The sequence below is a fragment of the Sus scrofa genome, chromosome X (genome assembly GCF_054392235.1).
Source record: "Sus scrofa isolate SSC_HxYL_T2T_F1_AM1 chromosome X, Sscrofa_HxYL_maternal_Yorkshire_Landrace_v2.0, whole genome shotgun sequence".
Lineage (NCBI taxonomy): Eukaryota > Metazoa > Chordata > Mammalia > Artiodactyla > Suidae > Sus > Sus scrofa.
Window position 1 is genome coordinate 24521759 of NC_139401.1, and position 18318 is coordinate 24540076.

General features: G+C 38.6%; 1 protein-coding gene across 6 annotated transcripts in view; it reads left to right on the plus strand.

Annotated features, from left to right (window-relative positions):
- POLA1 (DNA polymerase alpha 1, catalytic subunit) overlaps positions 1-18318 on the plus strand; it is a 303907-nt gene that overhangs the window by 116222 nt on the left and 169367 nt on the right. For 4 of the 6 annotated variants that reach the window (XM_085008764.1, XM_085008765.1, XM_021080571.2 and 1 more), the window contains exons 27-31: positions 5697-5729; positions 6689-6781; positions 8020-8225; positions 10117-10249; positions 17019-17150. In XM_085008764.1, the coding sequence (XP_084864890.1) occupies positions 5697-5729; positions 6689-6781; positions 8020-8225; positions 10117-10249; positions 17019-17150 (597 nt within the window). Of the gene's footprint in view, positions 1-5696; positions 5730-6688; positions 6782-8019; positions 8226-10116; positions 11053-11632; positions 12237-17018; positions 17151-18318 lie in introns of those variants that run through there. The other 2 variants (XR_014835833.1, XR_014835834.1) reach the window with 2 other exon arrangements.

Consider the following 18318-nt stretch of genomic DNA (forward strand, 5'->3'; position numbering starts at 1 on the left):
TGATTGATATGATGGCAGTGCTGTCATTCTTTTTAACCAAAAAAAAAAAGTCATTTTTGTTCTAGTTATTTTAATAGAGTCCCATTAAAGATGTATTGCTGACTGAAATACCGGCATGAAGGGCTCTCACTGAGCTGAGCCCAGGAATTAAGAAGTCAGGAAATCGGCTGCCGCATTGCAAGAGAGCCTTGTGTGACACCGAATCTCCTGATTGGGGAGATCATTACTGCTATTATGACTCGACTTGCGTAGGAATTTTAAATTCCATCTGAATGTCAGTAATAACCCTCTTAGCAAATTATCCTGAATAAAATCACGAAGGCATTTTATATAATAGGTGTTGAATTACTGGATAGATTTGCTAATTAAATACTCTTTGTTCTGCTGCAGTTGACATTACAGGGTAAGATCTTGAACAATTATTCTCAACAGCTGTACTTTGTTAAGGGAAAAATTAACCACAAAGTTTATTTTTTTACACTTGAAGTTGGCAGATTTTTGAAATGTGCTTGAAAAAATTCCATCATCCAATTGGTAATGAGTAGATAAATATGCAGGTGTTGCTGTGAAATCAGATAACTGCAGACTGCCTTATTAATGAATTTAGCAAGCCTTTATAGCCCTGTTTTCTAGCTGCTGGCACTTAGAAAATGATTTTCTGTCAGAATGGGTAGGTTTAATACTAGGCTTGTCACTTTAAAGTGAACTCATGAATGGTCATCTTGTAATCACTGTACCTTATGTCCAGTAGACCTTTCTGGATACCTATGGCTTTTTTTTTTTAAAGTGCATTTCCTTAATGGGGAAAAATATCTGTAATGTATAAGTTTTTGATTGTTGACTTCCAGAACATTCCTGTGGTATGGGCTTTTTAACAAGGCAGTGAGACATAATGAAAAGAAAATGAAACACAAGGTCCAGCTTCCAGATCAAGATCTTGACTAGCTCTGCTACTTTGGGCAAGATTGTAGAGCCTAGTTTTCCTCATCTGTAAAATGGGGTTTATAATACTGCCTACTCCTTAGGATTATTCATTGAGCATTCTGCGAATACTCGTTAATAGCTACCATGTACCAGGTCCTCTGCTAGATAGTAAGAATTTGGTAGCCCACAGGAAGGATTGTGATTAAAACTGTCCTCAAAAATTGGTACAATCTCTGTGGAGACCTGTTTGGCTATATTTATCAAAAAATTAGGAGTTCCCCTTGTGGCGCAACGGAAACGAATCCGACTAGGAACCATGAGGTTGCGGGTTCGATCCCTGGCCTCGCTCAGTGGGTTAGGGATCCGGCGTTGCCGTGAGCTGTGGTGTAGGTCACAGATACGGCTTGAATCTGGGGTTGCTGTGGCTCTGGTGTAGGCTGGCAGCAACAGCTGCGATTAGACCCCTAGCCTGGGAACCTCCATATGCTGTGGATGCGGCCCTAAAAAGACAAAAGACCCAAAAAAAAAAAAATTAAAAACATAGAGCTTTGATCTAAGTCCTCTAGGAGTTGTCTTGTTACTGGCAGATTGGCAAATTACAGGTATATAAGGACTATCTATTGAAATGTGGTTGTGAAGGTAAAGATTAGAACCATCTACATTCATGAATAGAACACTAGTTAAATCATGCCTGAGTCACACAGTGGAATACTATGTAGTCATTAAAAAAGAATAAAGCAGCTCTTGATGTGTGAGTATGAAATAATCTCTAAAATAAAGTATTAGGTGAAAAGAGCAGATGCAATATAATCTTTATAGTTTATAGTTTGCTTAGTTTTCTACCATTTCTTTGCACAGCATCCATGGAGAGGTTTCTGCCACCAAAGGGAAACTTATTTTCGTAGCAGCCCTCAGCCTGTGTGTGAAAATGGTTGTGAGTTAGTGGCAGGACAGTGTGAGGGTTTGTGATGTTTCAGAAAGGTGAAAGTTGCCAATTCATGGTGGAGGTACGCTCAGGGATGACACAGTAGGTTTGGTTGGCAGTGTGAAAGGAGAGCAGAAGAAATCAGTCAGTGCATATGTGAAGTTGGAGTGAAAGGTTGACAGATTGTGCCTGAAGTGGGTTTTATTTATTTATTTTTATTAAATGATTTTTATTTTTTCCATCATAGCTAGTTTACAGTTATAGTTGATTTATAATGTGTCAATTTCTGCTGTATAGCAAAGTGATTCTGTTTTATATATATAACTGAATATATAACTTCCATTATGATTTATCTCAAGATACTGAATACAGTTCCCTGTGCTATACAGTAGGACCTCGTCATTTATCCATTCTATGTGTAGTAATTTGCATCTGCTAACCCCAAATTCCCACTTTTTCCTTCCCCCACCCGTCTCCCTCTTGGCAACCCACAAGTCTGTTCTCTATGTCTGTGAGTCTGTTTTTGTTTCATAGATATATTCATTTATGTCGTATTTAAATTCCATATATGTGATATCGTATGGTACTTTCTCTTTCTGACTTATTTCACTTAGTATGATAATCTCTAGTTTCACCGCTGTTGCTGCAAAATGGTGTTTTGTTCTTTTTTTTTCGGCTGATTAGTATCCATTGTGTATATGTACTACATCATCTTTATCCATTCCTCTGTTGACAGACATTTAGCTTTGTTTCCATGTATTGGCTATTATAAATAGTGCTGCTATGAACATAGAGGTGCATGTATCTTTTTGAATTACAGTTGAGCCTGATATATTTCCAGGAGTGGAATTGCTGGTGCTCCAGCAATTGATCATATGGTAATTCTATTTGTAGTTTTTTGAGGTATCTTTATACTGTTTTCCATAGAGGTTGTACCAACTTACATTCCCACCAACACTGTAAGAGGTTTGCCTTTTCTCTACATCCTCTTCAGCATTTATTTTTTATAGACTTTTTAAAGATGGCCATACTGATTCGTGAGGTAGTCGTAGTTTTGATTTGCCTTTCCCTAATAATTAGTGATGTTGAGCATTTTTTCATATACCTCTTGGCCACCTGTATGTCTTTGGAGAAACATCTCTTCAGGTCTTGGGCCCATCGAGTTTAGAACACACCCTCTCACTATACACAAAAATAAACTCAAAATGTCTTAAAGATTTAAATATAAGACAAGACAGCATCAAACTCCTAGAAGAGAACATAGGCAAAATATTCTCTGACAATTAATTGTACCAGTGTTTTCTTATGTCAGTCTCCCAAGGAAATAGAAATAAAAACAAAAATAAACAACTGGGACCTAATCAAACTTAGAGGCTTTTGCACAGCAAAGGGAAACCATAAACAAAATGAAAAGACAACCTACAGAGTGGGAGAAAATATTTGCAAACGATGTGACTGACAAGGGCTTATTTTCCTGTTGTGCTTTACTTATTGCAGGGAATGGTTACTTTGTGGAGTTGTCGGTTGGGATGAGGAAAGCCAGGCCTAGCAGGGTGGAAGGGGCAGAGGGTGAAGAGAACTCATGATAAGTAGTTCTGTCCTCACTATGATTAACTTGACTTGAGTTGATCTCATTATTGCCCTTTTCCCAAAGGAATTGTCAGGTATTCTTCCACAGTGCGTTTCCCCGTAATTTAAATGTTAAAAAATGAAGATGAAGTGGAGGAGAGGGAATGTTTTTTATGAGTTAACTGAGTTTTAGAAAAGTGATTGGGATTACTATGAGACCTAGCAGTCAACTAGCCAACAGTTTTCCACTGCCTGTTGTTAAGCACAAACATGTGCTCTGACCTCCGGTAACTTGTGGTCTGGTTGGGGAGAGGACAAGCTGTCAGCTAAAAACTGTTTCCAGAATGGGATTTATCATGATGATCTTAGTCCAGTGGTCCTCAACCCTGCTTGCAACATAAGAATAATCTCGAGGGCTGTTTTTAAGAATTACTGGGGCCAAATATTGGCATTTTTATTTTATTTTTTATTTTTTTGTCTTTTTTTGCCATTTCTTGGGCCGCTCCTGCGGCATGTGGAGGTTCCCAGGCTAGGGGTCGAATCGGAGCTGTAACCGCCGGCCTACGCCACAGCCACAGCAGCGTGGGATCCGAGCCGAGTCTTCGACCAGCTCATGGCAACGCCGGGTCCTTAACCCACTGAGCAAGGCCCGGGATCGAACCCACAACCTCATGGTTCCTAGTTGGATTCGCTAACCACTGCGCCACTACGGGAACTCCGATATTGGCATTAAAAAAAAACAACATTCCTAGGTGATCCCACTATACAGCCACTGTTAAAGCCATTAGTTAGCCTAATCAGTATTCACCAACATCCCCAGGGCAAGGGACTGGTCTTTCTTTCCCTAGAACAGAGGACACTGAATGCGTGAACAACATCGGATTAGTACTACAGAGGAGGTGGGCGATTGAAATGGAAAATTAGGAGTAGGTAGAAAAGATACTCTAAGGTTAGGATTTGTAGGGCTCTGTGATAAAAAGGACAAGAAAGACAGAAATGACACCATGAGGTTTGAACTGAGTTGACAAGGGAGACTCTTGGCAGTAGAAAAAAAGAAATATAAATGAACTAAGTCTTCTGTCTGGCTCATTGGAAGAGTGACTTCTGGTTTAGTTAGCTTGACGCTTTGAAAGGTGGGTGCTGGTCTAGAGGCCATAGCATGGAGTGACTAAGGCCCCACACTCTGGAGTCAGTGTCTGGGTTCGTATCCTTGCTCTGTCACTTACTGGGACAAATTAATTCTCTTTGTTTTTTGCATCTAACGAATGGGGTCTTAATGGAGGCTGTCTTGGGGATCTTGGAGAATGTAATGAGAAAATGCACGAGATGCTTAGAGCATCTGGCCCATATATTTTACACATACTGAATGCTTAGGATGACGGATTACTCCTTTGGAGAGGCCTTCATTTGTTAAATATGTTTTACTTCTGATGTAGAACAAGATAATTGCTCTCTGTTTTTATCTAGATCTACGTTATAACCTGTATGCCTCTAGTCTTAAAGCTATATAGGCCCAGGGACAGACCTACCTACAGCTATTGTCTGCTATGTGTGTGTGTTTGTCTTTATTTACTGAATGTTTGTTGAGCCTCACCTTTTGCACTGAGAACTGTGCTAGCTCTAGGGATATATAGTGAAGATCTACTCTCTGCCTTCAAGAAATATAAGGAAACAGTGTTTGTTTGGGACGCTAATTTTTTGGTCTGCTGGCTTTCCAAATAAAGTTGCTATTCCCTGCCCCAGCAACTAGTCCCTTGATTTATCAGCCTGTTGTGTGGTGAGCATTACGTTTGGACTCAGCAACAAATTTTGTTGCAGCCAGCCAAAAAAAGAAATATAAGGAAGAAATTTAAATCATATGTATATATTTTACATTTTAAGATCCTGAATACATAAGAATTGACAGATTTGAAATGCTCTGTTAAGGTTTTTTTTTTTTTTTAATCCATGCAGTCTGTTTAAAAATAATGATATTGAGAATAGTTTGCCCTTACGCTATATTATAAAAGAATAGTTTATTATGTTTATTTATTAAAGCTAGATCTCACATAGATCTTTATAGCAAATCTGCTTATGTATGTATCTCTGGCTAAGAGTCAGTGTAGAGGGAGGTTGATATTTAGCTTACGTTGATTTGTTTTGAGGGCTGTAATTAGAAAACCATCAAGACCATTAAAAATATATGCAAATGACAAATTGGGTTTTCTATCTCTATCAGCTTATATTTAGGTTTTTGTAATTATGTATTGATTAATCTTGACTTTTTTATTTTATTTAGATTTTGATGCATACAAAAGAGATGGTGCAGAAGGTAATGTTGAGCATTTTCATCATACAATGATTCTTAGATATCATACCTGCTGATGTTTTTGTGTTCAAGGAAATTGTAACCCAAACAGACTGGAAATGGCTTCTTAGGCTGCCTAGTTTACATTATAATCCCTTCTAATGGATTATAGCCTTTTTCTTTGACTAACACTGATATGATCTAGCCGCTGCTTGAAGCCTATATGTGAGTGTTTCAAGCAAATTAGTAACAGTGCTAATTAGAGTTTACTTCCAGGCCTTTATACTGTATGTGCTCTAGTGTTGTTTGTTATGATTGATTTTTTGGCACTCTTCATATTCTACTAAATACTATTTGAAACTGTTAAGAATTTAATATGGATTTGTGCCCCTGAATTAAAAAAAAAAAAACATTTTGTTTCTGCTTCATAAATTGCCATGATCACTAAGCTTGTGGGACAGTGGGCAAATATAGACACCCCCCTTCCTGGTCTCTTATTCAGTCTCACATTTTATTCCAGTTGAAACTAGATACTTCCTCTATCACTCTACTCTCTGTTTTAGGAAAATTAAGGAGATTTTCTTAATTTGGGGGTGCTTGCCTTTCTGGTTTATTGGGGCTTAATCTTCAATTAATTATACGCTGACAATATGGATAAGAAGAAACAGCGATTTTCTGCTGTGGTGTGGTGGATTAAGAATGTGACTGCAGCAGTTCAGGTCACTGTGAAGGCACAGGTTCTAACCCCAGCCCTGGCAGAGGGTTAAAGGATCTGGTATTGTTACAGCTGTGGCTCATATTCAGTCCCTGTGCCGGAAACTTGCATATGCTGTAGCTGTGGCCATTTAAAAAAAAAAAAAAAAAAGGTGATGACGAAGAAGACACTTCTGAAAAATCATCTGGAACCTGCAATTTTTATTGCATTGGATGTGATGGTCAGTGTATTTTTGTTGTTAATTTTTATAATTTTTGCTTTTCATTAGATGAATCTTGAAGTTATTTATGGAGATACAGATTCAATTATGATAAACACCAATAGCAACAGTCTGGAAGAAGTGTTTAAATTGGGAAACAAGGTGAGATAATTTGATAAAATTATCTGTTTTACCTGCTTTTGTGAAGTCTGTTTCTAACATGGAACTTCATAAATTCTTGCTTCTGTACATGTGTGTCCTGAAGGTAAGAAAGTTGGTGCCTTCAATTCTTCACCCACCGTTATATTTCTTAACTTCTACTCCAGTTTGTTTGCAGGGCAAAATTCAAAGGAAATTGTGTTTTCCTTAAGTGGGAGCCACATTTTACCTTTGAAAACAGTCTTAAGTTAGGTGGATTTAAGATGTGATCACATTAGTACCTATCACATTGTCAGTCACAAGGAGAAATATGTCTCTAGTGGTATTCAGGTGCATTTTATGCAGTGACACATGTAGATAAATATCTACCTGCCTTCCTACATACATATACATATATCTACAGTTTTTACAGGAGAACTTAAAATGTTTTTGAAAAAGTCGGGGACACTTAAAAATAATCATTTGTAACTTCCTAATTGCAGTTCACAATTAGCAGGTGATATTTTTAGTGCTTGTTAGGTTAAAATATTTATTGTCCAATAAACTAAACCTAAGATATCATCTTAACCACTAACAGCTTTCTGTCTTTCCCCCCTAAAACGTGTGAAATTTGAACTATAGTTTTTACCTGAGAGCAGGCTTGGCATATTGTGCTCACTGGACCTTGAAAAGTTGTATATTTTCCCTAGAGGTGATTGTCTGCGCTATGACCCTAACGGTAAAGAACAGGCGGCTGTTCATTTATTTGTTCAGCAGATACCTATTTAATTTGCTTAAATTCAAGGTGCTGTGGGAGGTACAGGGAGATCTTGGACATTATTTTAGTAGTTGAAGTTTTATTGGCCATGTATCTGGTTGTTGGACTCTATAATTTCTAATTCAGTACTTTTGAAGGTGAGTACTCATGCATTTAGTTTTCAGGTTCAGAAAAGACTATTTTATAATATTTGTAAATTTCCTGGGGCTGACCCTGCCCATTCTGTCCTTTGGTTGAATGGGATGATGTATTTATATTATTGTCTCATTGTTTATCTTATCTGTTGTTGTCCCTGTCCTTTTTCAAAGTTCTCGCATCATGCCTCACGTAGTAGTATCATGTTCTGTGTGACCTGAGTAAATGCCTTCCAGTTCTTGTGTGACTTTACCTTCCATTTAGATTAACTCTTGGGAATTTGTGGCATGTTCATTTTCTCCCTATTAGATGTTTGAGAAGCTAGCATTAATGGTGGAAATTTTCACAGGTAAAAAGTGAAGTGAATAAGTTGTACAAGCTGCTTGAAATAGACATTGATGGTATTTTCAAGTCTCTGCTTCTGCTGAAGAAAAAGAAGTATGCTGCTCTGGTTGTTGAGCCAACATCGGATGGGAATTACATCACCAAACAGGAGGTGAAAGGATTAGATATAATTAGAAGAGATTGGTGTGATCTTGCTAAAGACACTGGAAAGTGAGTTCAGTTTTCATTGTTGCTTTTGTTGTTTGTCCTTTAAAAATTCAAGCATTAATGACATGGAGAACAGTTGTGACCTGCCAAACGTAAGGGCACAACTTCTTTTTCATTTATCATTGCATATTAACAGTTCTTACTTAACTTGGAGTGAAATTTTACAGATAGGTTAAAACTTAGAAAAAGCCGAACTCACTCAGTAAGAGATGCTTGCTGTACGATGCATCTTAGGGTTTTAATTCATGGTAAAGCTAAACCATCACATTTTAGATGCTTATGGATTTGGTTTCACTTGATGTTGGGTTGTTTTTGTTTTGTTTTGCTTTGCTCTTTATATTAGTAAGTGGCTTGTGTTGTGTTCCTGAGTCTTCCTAGCACCTCCTTTGGATCGTAATTGTGAAGGTGTCTCTGTTTTGTGGCTTAAAATGTTCTGGGCCGTCGAGTGAGACTTCGTTCCTGCCCATATCGTTTGTGCATAAGAGATTCTTACTAATCTCAGGTTAATTTGAGAGCTAGCTCTCAAGTACCATGTGTATCTCAGAAATAATAAATGTCATGACTGATCCCCTAGTTTTGTATCTGAGACTAAAGATTGTGATAATAAGACCCGTTTGCTTTTAGGGTCATATTAATTTATAAGGCACCCATTTTAAAAAGATCAATCTCAGAGTTCCCTTGTGGTACAATGGATTATGTATCCAGTGTTGAAACTGCAGTGGCTCAGGTTGCTGCTGTGGCATGGGTTCATTCCCTGCCTAAGAACTTCCATGTGCCATGAGTGCGGCCAAAAAATTTTTTTAATTGAAAAAATAAAAAGATGAATCTTAAGGTACTTTATGTACCATCTTTCCAGATAATGCCTGTTTTGCGAACCTCTTTTGTTCAAAGCAAAATTTTAAATTTAGTATTGCTGAGTGCCAGCATTTTTTACTTGTTTTCCAATCTTTCTCTTGCTTTAAAGTTGGGAGATTGAGCAATTGTTGCTTCCTCAAAACTACTCTTGATTAGGCAAAGTTGATCATCTGAGTATGGGTCACTGTTAGCCTTTTATGAAATACAGTTTGAAATGCTTCATTGCCCCCAAATGTACCCAAAGATGAAACTACTTTGTCTGACTGTCGATTAGAGTGTTCTCTTCAGCTTTGTGTTTTCCAAGAAAAGATGCATCATAATAGAAGTAAATTTCTCTGAGTTAGAAATGTATTAGTAATTAAAGCTATACAAATGTTTTTGTCAGGGTTCTTTTTCTGACAAATTATAATGCAGCTGTCAAACCCTCGCTCTGCATCTTCTCAGAAATGGATAAAATATTGGCTTCTTTACTCGTTTTTTCTTTTTTTCTTTTCTGGGGGGTCTGATAGAAAAACATCAAGTCTTTGAGGCATAGCATACGGTTAGAGAACACTAAGAAATATAATGACACTGAAGAAAGAGAACTTTGAAATCTTTGGTTTTTTTTTTAAATTTGCATAACAAACTTTATATTCTTACTTTCCTAGCTGGTGGTCACCACGGGCAGAGATAATATCAAAGATACTATCTTGGTGCTTTAAGAAGAAAGTGAAATGTATGCTCAAATTTTAACCAATGAGTAGAATATAACTGCTTGTGCATTTTATAACTGCATAAAAATATGTTGAACACATGCCTTTCTCTGTCTGTATTTTGCGTGAAGCATTAGATGCCACACTTTTAAAATATGGTCTGTGTGTTTAAGGGCAAATCTGATATTCCAAGGCTGATAAACCTTTGGTAGAGTTAGTGTTAAAAAACAAATAGTAATGGCCTTTGGATAGTAACTCTCCTGTTAGCTTTTGGTATGGCTCTTGTCCACTTGTTAATCTAATGGCATTTATCTTCCTTTTCTCCCCCCATCCCCCTTTTTTTGCAGCTTTGTCATTGGTCAGATTCTTTCAGACCAAAGCCGGGACACTATAGTGGAAAACATTCAGAAGAGGTTAATAGAAATTGGAGAAAATGTGCTAAATGGCAGTGTCCCAGTGAGCCAGTTTGAAATTAACAAGGTAAATGTAGCATTTATTGCTGAGCCCAGCTGCTGCCATGTGTTTTTCTCCTCCTTCAGATAGTTGAAGGACCACCTCATCCTTGCAATTGAAATAAATTCTAGCTGCTGATGAAAGCTGCTTCACAACGATCTCATAGAATGAGCATCAGTCAGTGTTCCACCCTTCCTGGGCCAGGCCCTGGCACACCCTGCCCTCACCCGCTGTCTGTTGCGGGGCCTTCTCTCCATTCCTCCCTTAAGTCGCCGAAATCTCTGTCAGGAGCTTCTATGGAGTAATAGAGTTGATGTCTCAGCGACTCCGGGGTATTACGTTCTTCACAGTCCTCCTAAGTTACATTCGTTTGGAGAGCAGGCTTACAAGCTTTGAGAGAGACAGAAAGCGTGTGTTTGTGTGACTTTACAAAAGGTGAACCTTAGAGATACAGTAATTAGAAGACGTTTTTGGACATCAGTATTTAGAATTAAGATGGTGCTAGAACTTTTGTTATATTCACAGCACTTATATACTTTTTTCTCTTTTTTAAAAACTCTTTACTCTTAATGGATAGTCTTAGTTGTTGAAAATAGGGAATATCTTCTCTTACCTAGTTTCAAAAATAAAATCTTGGTTTCCGAAAGTGCTATGTAATACAAGATGTTAAGCTACAGATTTCTTTTTTTCTCCGTTGAAAGAGTATCCTGGAGTTCCCGTCATGGCTCAGTGGTTAACAAATCTGACTAGGAACCATGAGGTTGCGGGTTCGACCCCCTGGCCTTGCTCAGTGGGTTAAGGATCCGGTGTTGCCATGAGCTGTGGTGTAAGTTGCAGACACGGCTTGGATCTGGCGTTGCTGTGGCTGTGGTGTAGGCTGGCGGCTGCCAGTCTGATTCGACCCCTAGCCTGGGAACCTCCATATGCTGTGGGAGCGGCCCTAGAAAAGGCAAAAAAAAAAAAAAAAAGAAAAAGAAAAAGAAAAAAGTATCCTTACATACTCAGAAGGCAATTTTGCAAATAGCATTTTACGATAAATAGATTTTGTTGTCAAAGCTCAAAGTAAAAAATTTCAGTGAAAAAGACTAATGATGGCATTACATGGAAGTTTCAGAATTAAAACTCATAATACCTCTATCCTAAAGTTATGCTTGTCTTTTTTGCACATTGCCTTGTTCTTTAAAACACAGTTTTACATGGCAGCAAGGAGAATGTACATTATTTTGAGATTCGTTTTCACCTAAGCAGATTTTTCTGTATTGAACTTTAAGATCATTATGGGTTTTTTGTTTTGTTTTGCTTTTGCTATTTAGGGCTGCACCTGGGGCATTTGGAAGTTCCCAGGCTAGGAGTTGAATTGGAACTGCAGCTGCTGGCCTACACCACAGCCACAGCAACATGGGATCCAAGCTGTGTCTACAACCTACACCACAGCTCATGGCAATGCCAGATCCTTGACCCACTGAATGAGGCCAGGAATCGCGAACCCACGTCCTCATGGATACTCGTCCTCATGGGTACTAGTCAGGTTCGTTACCACTCAGCCACAGCAGAAACTCCCATTATGTTAATTTGATAATTCACTAGTACATCTTTAATTAAAATTTTTGCTTGATTATTACATCCTTTGTTTTTGCGATTATAAATAAGTATATTGAACATCTTTGTTCGTCCTTTTATTTTCAGATGAATTACTTTCTGAGTTTAGGATCTTTGAAGTGAAATATTAAGTCAAAAGATTTGAGTATGTGGGAGTTGCCGTTGTGGCGCAGCCAGAACGAATCCAACTAGGAACCATGAGGTTGAGGGTTCCATCCCTGGCTTCGCTCAGTGGGTTAAGGATCCGGCGTTGCCGTGAGCTGTGGTGTAGGTCACAGTCATGGCTCGGATCTGATCTGGCATTGCTGTGGCTGTGGTGTAGGCTGGAAGCTGTAGCTCTGATTAGACCCCTAGTCTGGGAACCTCCATATGCCATGGGCGCGGCCCTATAAAGATAGAAAGAAAAAAAAGAAAAGATTTGAGTATCTGTATGGCTCTTGTGTCAAATCGTTTTGCAAAAGAGTGGTACCAGTTGATAATAACAAAATATATGTGTCACTTTCACCACAGATTTGCTTGTATTACACAGGTAATAAATCATTGGTGACAATTAAGTAAAACATTGCTACTGTAATGGATATGAATCAGTATTTTACCATTGGATTTATTTTGTATTTCTTTGATTCCTAGAGAGAACAAATATTTTTTATGCATATCATTATGATTTGTATTTATTCTTAGGTAAATCATTTGTTTCCTACCCTTCAACTGTGATGTCTTTAATCTCACAAAAGAAGACATTCATTTATACATGAAAAGTACAAAAAATTAGAAATATTGTAAGAGGACATATGCCTTGGCACTAGCTTCTTACTTTATGAGATGCAGTGTATGCCTACTGGCATGGAATCATTTGTGACATTAGAAAGTGGTTTCCGGAGTTCCCGTTGTGGCGCAATGGTTAACGAATCTGACTGGGAACCATGAGGTTGAGGGTTCGGTCCCTGCCCTTGCTCAGTGGGTTAAGGACCTGGCGTTGCCGTGAGCTGTGGTGTAGGTTGCAGACGCGGCTCGGATCCCGCGTTGCTGTGGCTCTGGCGTAGGCCGGCAGTAGCAGCTCCGATTGGAGCCCTAGCCTGGGAACCTCCATATGCTGCGGGAGCAGCCCAAGAAATAGCAAAAAGACAAAAAAAAAAAAAAAAAAACGGTTTCCTTTCAAATTTCATTTTGCCTCTTGCTCAGAAATTTGCATGAGCAAGAGTTACTACTTCAGTCTCGCTTTGGTCAGTTTTTACAACCAATACAGCTTGTATCCCTGACACTATCTAGATGTGGGTTCTCTTTGCAAGGGGTTCTAGCCAAGGGGTCCTCACGTGACCACATTAATGGAGAGAGAACATTGAGTACATGTCCTGTAGGGTAGTGGGCCCATGCTCTCACCTCCTCACGTGGGCGACAACAACATTGTATTACTAGTGTGCAGAGAAGCCTAGAGTAACAGACACACTGGTATAGTCTCTCAGTTCTCATGAACCATCTGCAGTGTTGCTGTTTTTAAGTTTTTAATCATCAAAAATTTTAAACTTATGCAGAAGAGAAGAGCCTCATGTATCCATCACTCACCTTGAGTAATTATCAACTTAGACTGACATTATTACCAACAAAACTAGTTAATACTTAGTGTAATTGGAGCTGTGCCTGCGTTTTTCTGTGGCAGAACTGGAACTGTGACTTAGTATCTTTGTATTCTCCATTTCACTTGGCATAGTAGCTCACAAATAATAGTTGTTCACCGAACATTAAGAGAATTCCTTTGCTTGTTTAATCATACGTTCATCAAACATGAGTACCTCTTATGCACAGTGCTAGATTCTGGGATATAGAGTAGAATAAGCAAAACCTGGTCAGTATTTTCAAGATGCTAATGATCTTGCAAAGATACTTATTGTTCCATTCTCTTATACTTTTTTTTAAATAAAAAGAATGTCTGCAGTGTTGATATAAATAAATTCTGATGAAAAGACCTACCATACCATAGTCAGTCTCATGTCTGTTTACATTAAGCAATTTATATAACAAAGATAATTGTCTTCATTAACATTTGGCTGAATGCTTGTGCTATTTAAAACTTGTGAGTAAGTCAGTTTTTACACTGTCACTTTTGACGAACATTGGAATGGAGGAGTCTGTGTGACTGATTGTGGATGGTCTAAAAGTATAAGGTAGAGGGATAGATAAAAGATTGGTTGGTTGATTGATTGATTTTGTGGTATTGATAGGGCTTGAAGATGGGAGGTTAGCCTAGGGTGGACGGGCAGCAGTGATGAGATCTACCCTGGCAGAGATTTTAGCCCTCGTTGCCAAAAGCGACTGTTATTTTCTGAACTGCCACAATTTTAGCTTAAATATATTTTATAAAGAAACACAAAATACTTCACAGCTGATTTGGATAGCCCTGGCTAACTTGAGCCTAAACCACCAGGAAGCGTTTTTTAGAAAAATCAAGCTTTCTGAAACTGGCTTGTAAAAGCCCCAAATAGCCCCAATCTAATAATTGGAAAGTGTGTCAGATGAAATTCAGAATTTCTTAACATTACACTGAAGTATAGGCAGTTGAAGAAGATAACGGTTTTCTTAAGTACGGTTATATTGATTAAGATTTCTATGCAGTATTACCCGTCCGAGTCAATCAAGACTTTGCATAATGCAGGTTTGAGGAGATTCAAATACTTGGAGAGTCTCCTAGGCACTCTCCTACACCAAGTTTATGATTGAGAAAGTGTGCATCACGGGGGATGTGCAGCCGTGTTTGAGGACCTGCATTACTCTCCTACAGTAGTTCTCAGATTTCCTAGTCTCAGGACATTTTCACTCTTAAAATAATTGAGGGCTGCAAGAGCTTTTGTTTATGTAGCTTATGTTGATATTTACTGATAGTAATTAAAACTGAGAGGTCTTAAAAGCATTTATTAGCTTATTCAAAAATATCAGTAAACTCATTACAGGATCACAAAAATAAAATCTTTTTCCATGAAAAATAACTATATATTTCAAAACAATGAAAAAATAGCCAGGGGAATTGTGTCATTTTGCAATTTTGCAAATCTCTTTAATATCTAGCTGAGTAGAAGACCTCTGAATTCCCATATCCACTTGTGTGTCCAATCTGTTATGATGTGTGGTGTTGGTTGAAGCATAGGAAAAAAAACTCCGGTTTCGCACAAATCTGTAGTTGGAAAAGGAGAAGTATATGAATAATTTTTTGGAGACAGTTTTGTGTGTTCTTCTCGGATTCTACACCAGTACTCTGTAAGTGGTATTTTGCTAGAGGTTATTTGTTGTGTGGAAGTATTACACTACGTCAGTGAACTTTCATAATCTCTTACATTAAAATCTTTTTGTCTGTGTGGTGCTTTGAATGGAAATGTTACCCATGCCTGATATTATGCATTGGTCGTTTATTAAATGTCAGCTCCCTGAATTTTACAGGTCTCCCAAATACTGCTACATTCCATTGTACATGATCAAAAACCACATTTTAAAATATTATCATCAGAAAAATATTGAAAAGCTGTCAGGCTTACAGGGGTGGAGACAAATTTTCCAAAATTCTAATTGGTGCTGAGAGCTTCCGTTTTATCATAGGCATGAATGCTGTCAGGTGTTTGCCTTGAAGTGGCAGGCTCACTTGGTTCTTTTTGAGTGATTGTCTGCCAGATGCCCAAGTTAGAATAACAGTAGTTGGCCTGTCATTCTTTCAAGTAAAAACTGTGTTCTAGGAAAAAAGCAGCTAGTTTAGCTTGCAACTCCAATAGTTGCACAAATGTGTTTCCTCCACCAACCTTTGTTGTCGAGGATACAGTAGATGTGCCTTGTGCGTACTTCCCATTTTGTCACAAAATACTAGCTTTGTGCTCAAGGATCAAGAACTTGAAAAAACTGTGAGCGTGTGATGGTGAAGAATATCATGAGTATTAGTACAGGTTCATGTTTGTAAGGCTCCTTTACTGACCATTGCACCTGCATCACCAGTGCACATAGTATGAGGAAAATAACTTTGACCTCTCAGCCCCCTGAGAGAGTGTCGGGGGGCGGGGCAGGGGTCTGCAGACCACACCTAGGTGGTCTAGACACACAGCACCCTATTTCCTGTCCTTCCTCTTTGTCTTTTGAAACCACTCCTCCTTTCCTAGGTGCAGATTTAAGTCCCAGTCCAATAGCCTGTATTTTTTTTTCTCACCTCTTGCTTTTAACGTTTGCTTCTCTGCTTGAATGACCTAGCCCCTGTCATCCTTCCTTAAAATCTCTTTTCCTTCTTGTGTGAGCTGAGTTTTTTCTTACGTGATCTCTGCTCTCAAATGGTAGTGATCTTTGCCTCTCTGACTCTCCGTAACACTTTGTTCAGCTCTCCCTACTGGCACATGAAGCTTGTTTTAGAGAATTTTCTTTGTGGAATGAGGAGTCGTCTACTAATAGCTGATGACTTAGGACCGGTGACTGTCTTACTCATCTTGCGGTACTTTATAGAGCTTGAACTCGGTGACTTCTCGCAGAGTGGGTGAAATAATTCCCTCTGCAAACATTTGGTTGTTACTACACGCCAGGAATCATTCTGAGCGCTGCGAGTGCAGCTGTGAGCAAGACTGACGTGTTCCCTGCTCTCGTGGGGCTTACTTTCTGTTACTCACTCACTCACTCTGCCTTTGGAGAGCTTAAGTTGACAGTGTGAGTAAATCCGGTGATTCCTGGTGCCTTTGGGATTTATTTAGGCTTGAGAACCCTTGGAGAAACAGATCATTGAGAATAACTGTTACACATCAGTCTTAACTAATCAGTTAATTCAGTGAGAGAATTGCAAACATTAGGAAAAACTGTAAAGCTGCATGGAAGACTGAATTTATAGACTTAATTTCTGTGCCATGGCCCAGAAACTCCTGTTTCTTTTTTGTCCTCTTTTTTGGGATGACGTCTGGTGATATTAGTTGCTGAATGAAGGAGAGTGGAGCCTTGAGGACTGAATGTCTGAAGATCCCATGGCAGCCTCTGTTATTTCTCTTTTCTGCTGCACCTGTGGCATGCCCACATTCCTAGGCCAGGGATCAAACCCACGCCAGCTTAACCGCTAGACCACCAGGGAAAGTCCACAGCTTCTGTCAAGTTTATGTGGCTAGTATGATTCTAGAGAAGGTGTATATCTGTGTGAGAATGGTCTTATTTTAAAGTTTGGGGCTTTTTGTTCCCTTTTTTTCTCTTTTAGGCATTGACCAAGGATCCCCAGGATTACCCTGATAAAAAAAGCCTACCTCATGTGCATGTTGCCCTCTGGATAAATTCTCAAGGAGGCAGGAAGGTGAAAGCTGGAGATACTGTGTCATATATCATCTGTCAGGTAAAACTGTCATAATGAATAAGACTTGTACCACCTAAGAGCCCATAGTTAAATCCAGGAATCCAGGTCTCTCTCTTCTTTAGTACTCTGCCAAATAATTAATGCTATAGAGAGGGTTTAGTCTTGGTTGATCTTACTCCATTTAAAAACATTAGTCAGGGGTATGACATTTTATTCTGATTTTTATAGAGCATTTAAGACCAGTGTTTTAGTTGAGTGAAATTATTTTGATGAGACAGGTATATAACAGTAGCTGCTGTTTCAACCTGAAATTAACTTGAATGAAAATGTATTCTGGTTTGCTCATATATCCAGGAGTAGCTCTTTATCATTCTTTTTTTGCAGTAGTTTCCATTTGAATATTGGTAGAATGAGAGAGTAAATGGATTTTTTGCTATTTTCGCTAGCTTCTGTTGGGATAATTACTTGAAAAAAAAAATATGAAACGCATGGTTATATGGAGAAAGGTGAGAGACCCTAAAGATATACCTAATGAAGAAAACACAGATTATCTAACCAGTTGCCTTTTTTTCTTTGAGTGGACGGAGCCTGGAACCCACCTCTTGCCTTCTCCCTGTTCCATGAGGGGCCTCCAAGGAACCTCTAGACCTTTTAGAAGTTTTAAACCACTAACCACTTTCTTTTGAAAGTAGCTCGCCTCTGACAGCTAGGGATGGGGAGAGAGGGTAGACCAGAAGAACTTTTTTCTTTTTTAAAAGCGCTTAACACCACTTGGAACAAGGGAGGAGGGCTCATAACCTTCTCCCTGCTTTTTTTATTTTTTTATTTTTTTAAAAAGCCAGAGTTAAAGCCTCTCTCCAAATTCCTTACAATTACTATGGTGTGGTCCATGTACCAAAAGGCATGGTTCCTCTGAATAAGACTGTTTCTTTTTAATTAATTAATTATTGCATTTTGTTATTACAGCAGAAATTTTTTTTTTTGACAAACCTTAAACATCATTGCCATATGATTGATCTTTGTCAAACTACAGTCTATGTGTTTTAAAATCAGGGAGCCTTTTCAGAATTTCAGAGTCATCTGCTAATATGTGCTCAGTCCTCTGGGTGATGTACATAACAAATGGTTTAAGTACATGGACAGGAATCAGCACTTGACTGTCTCCCTCCTAGGGTTACCCTTGATTAAGAACTGTTAAAGAAAGCCA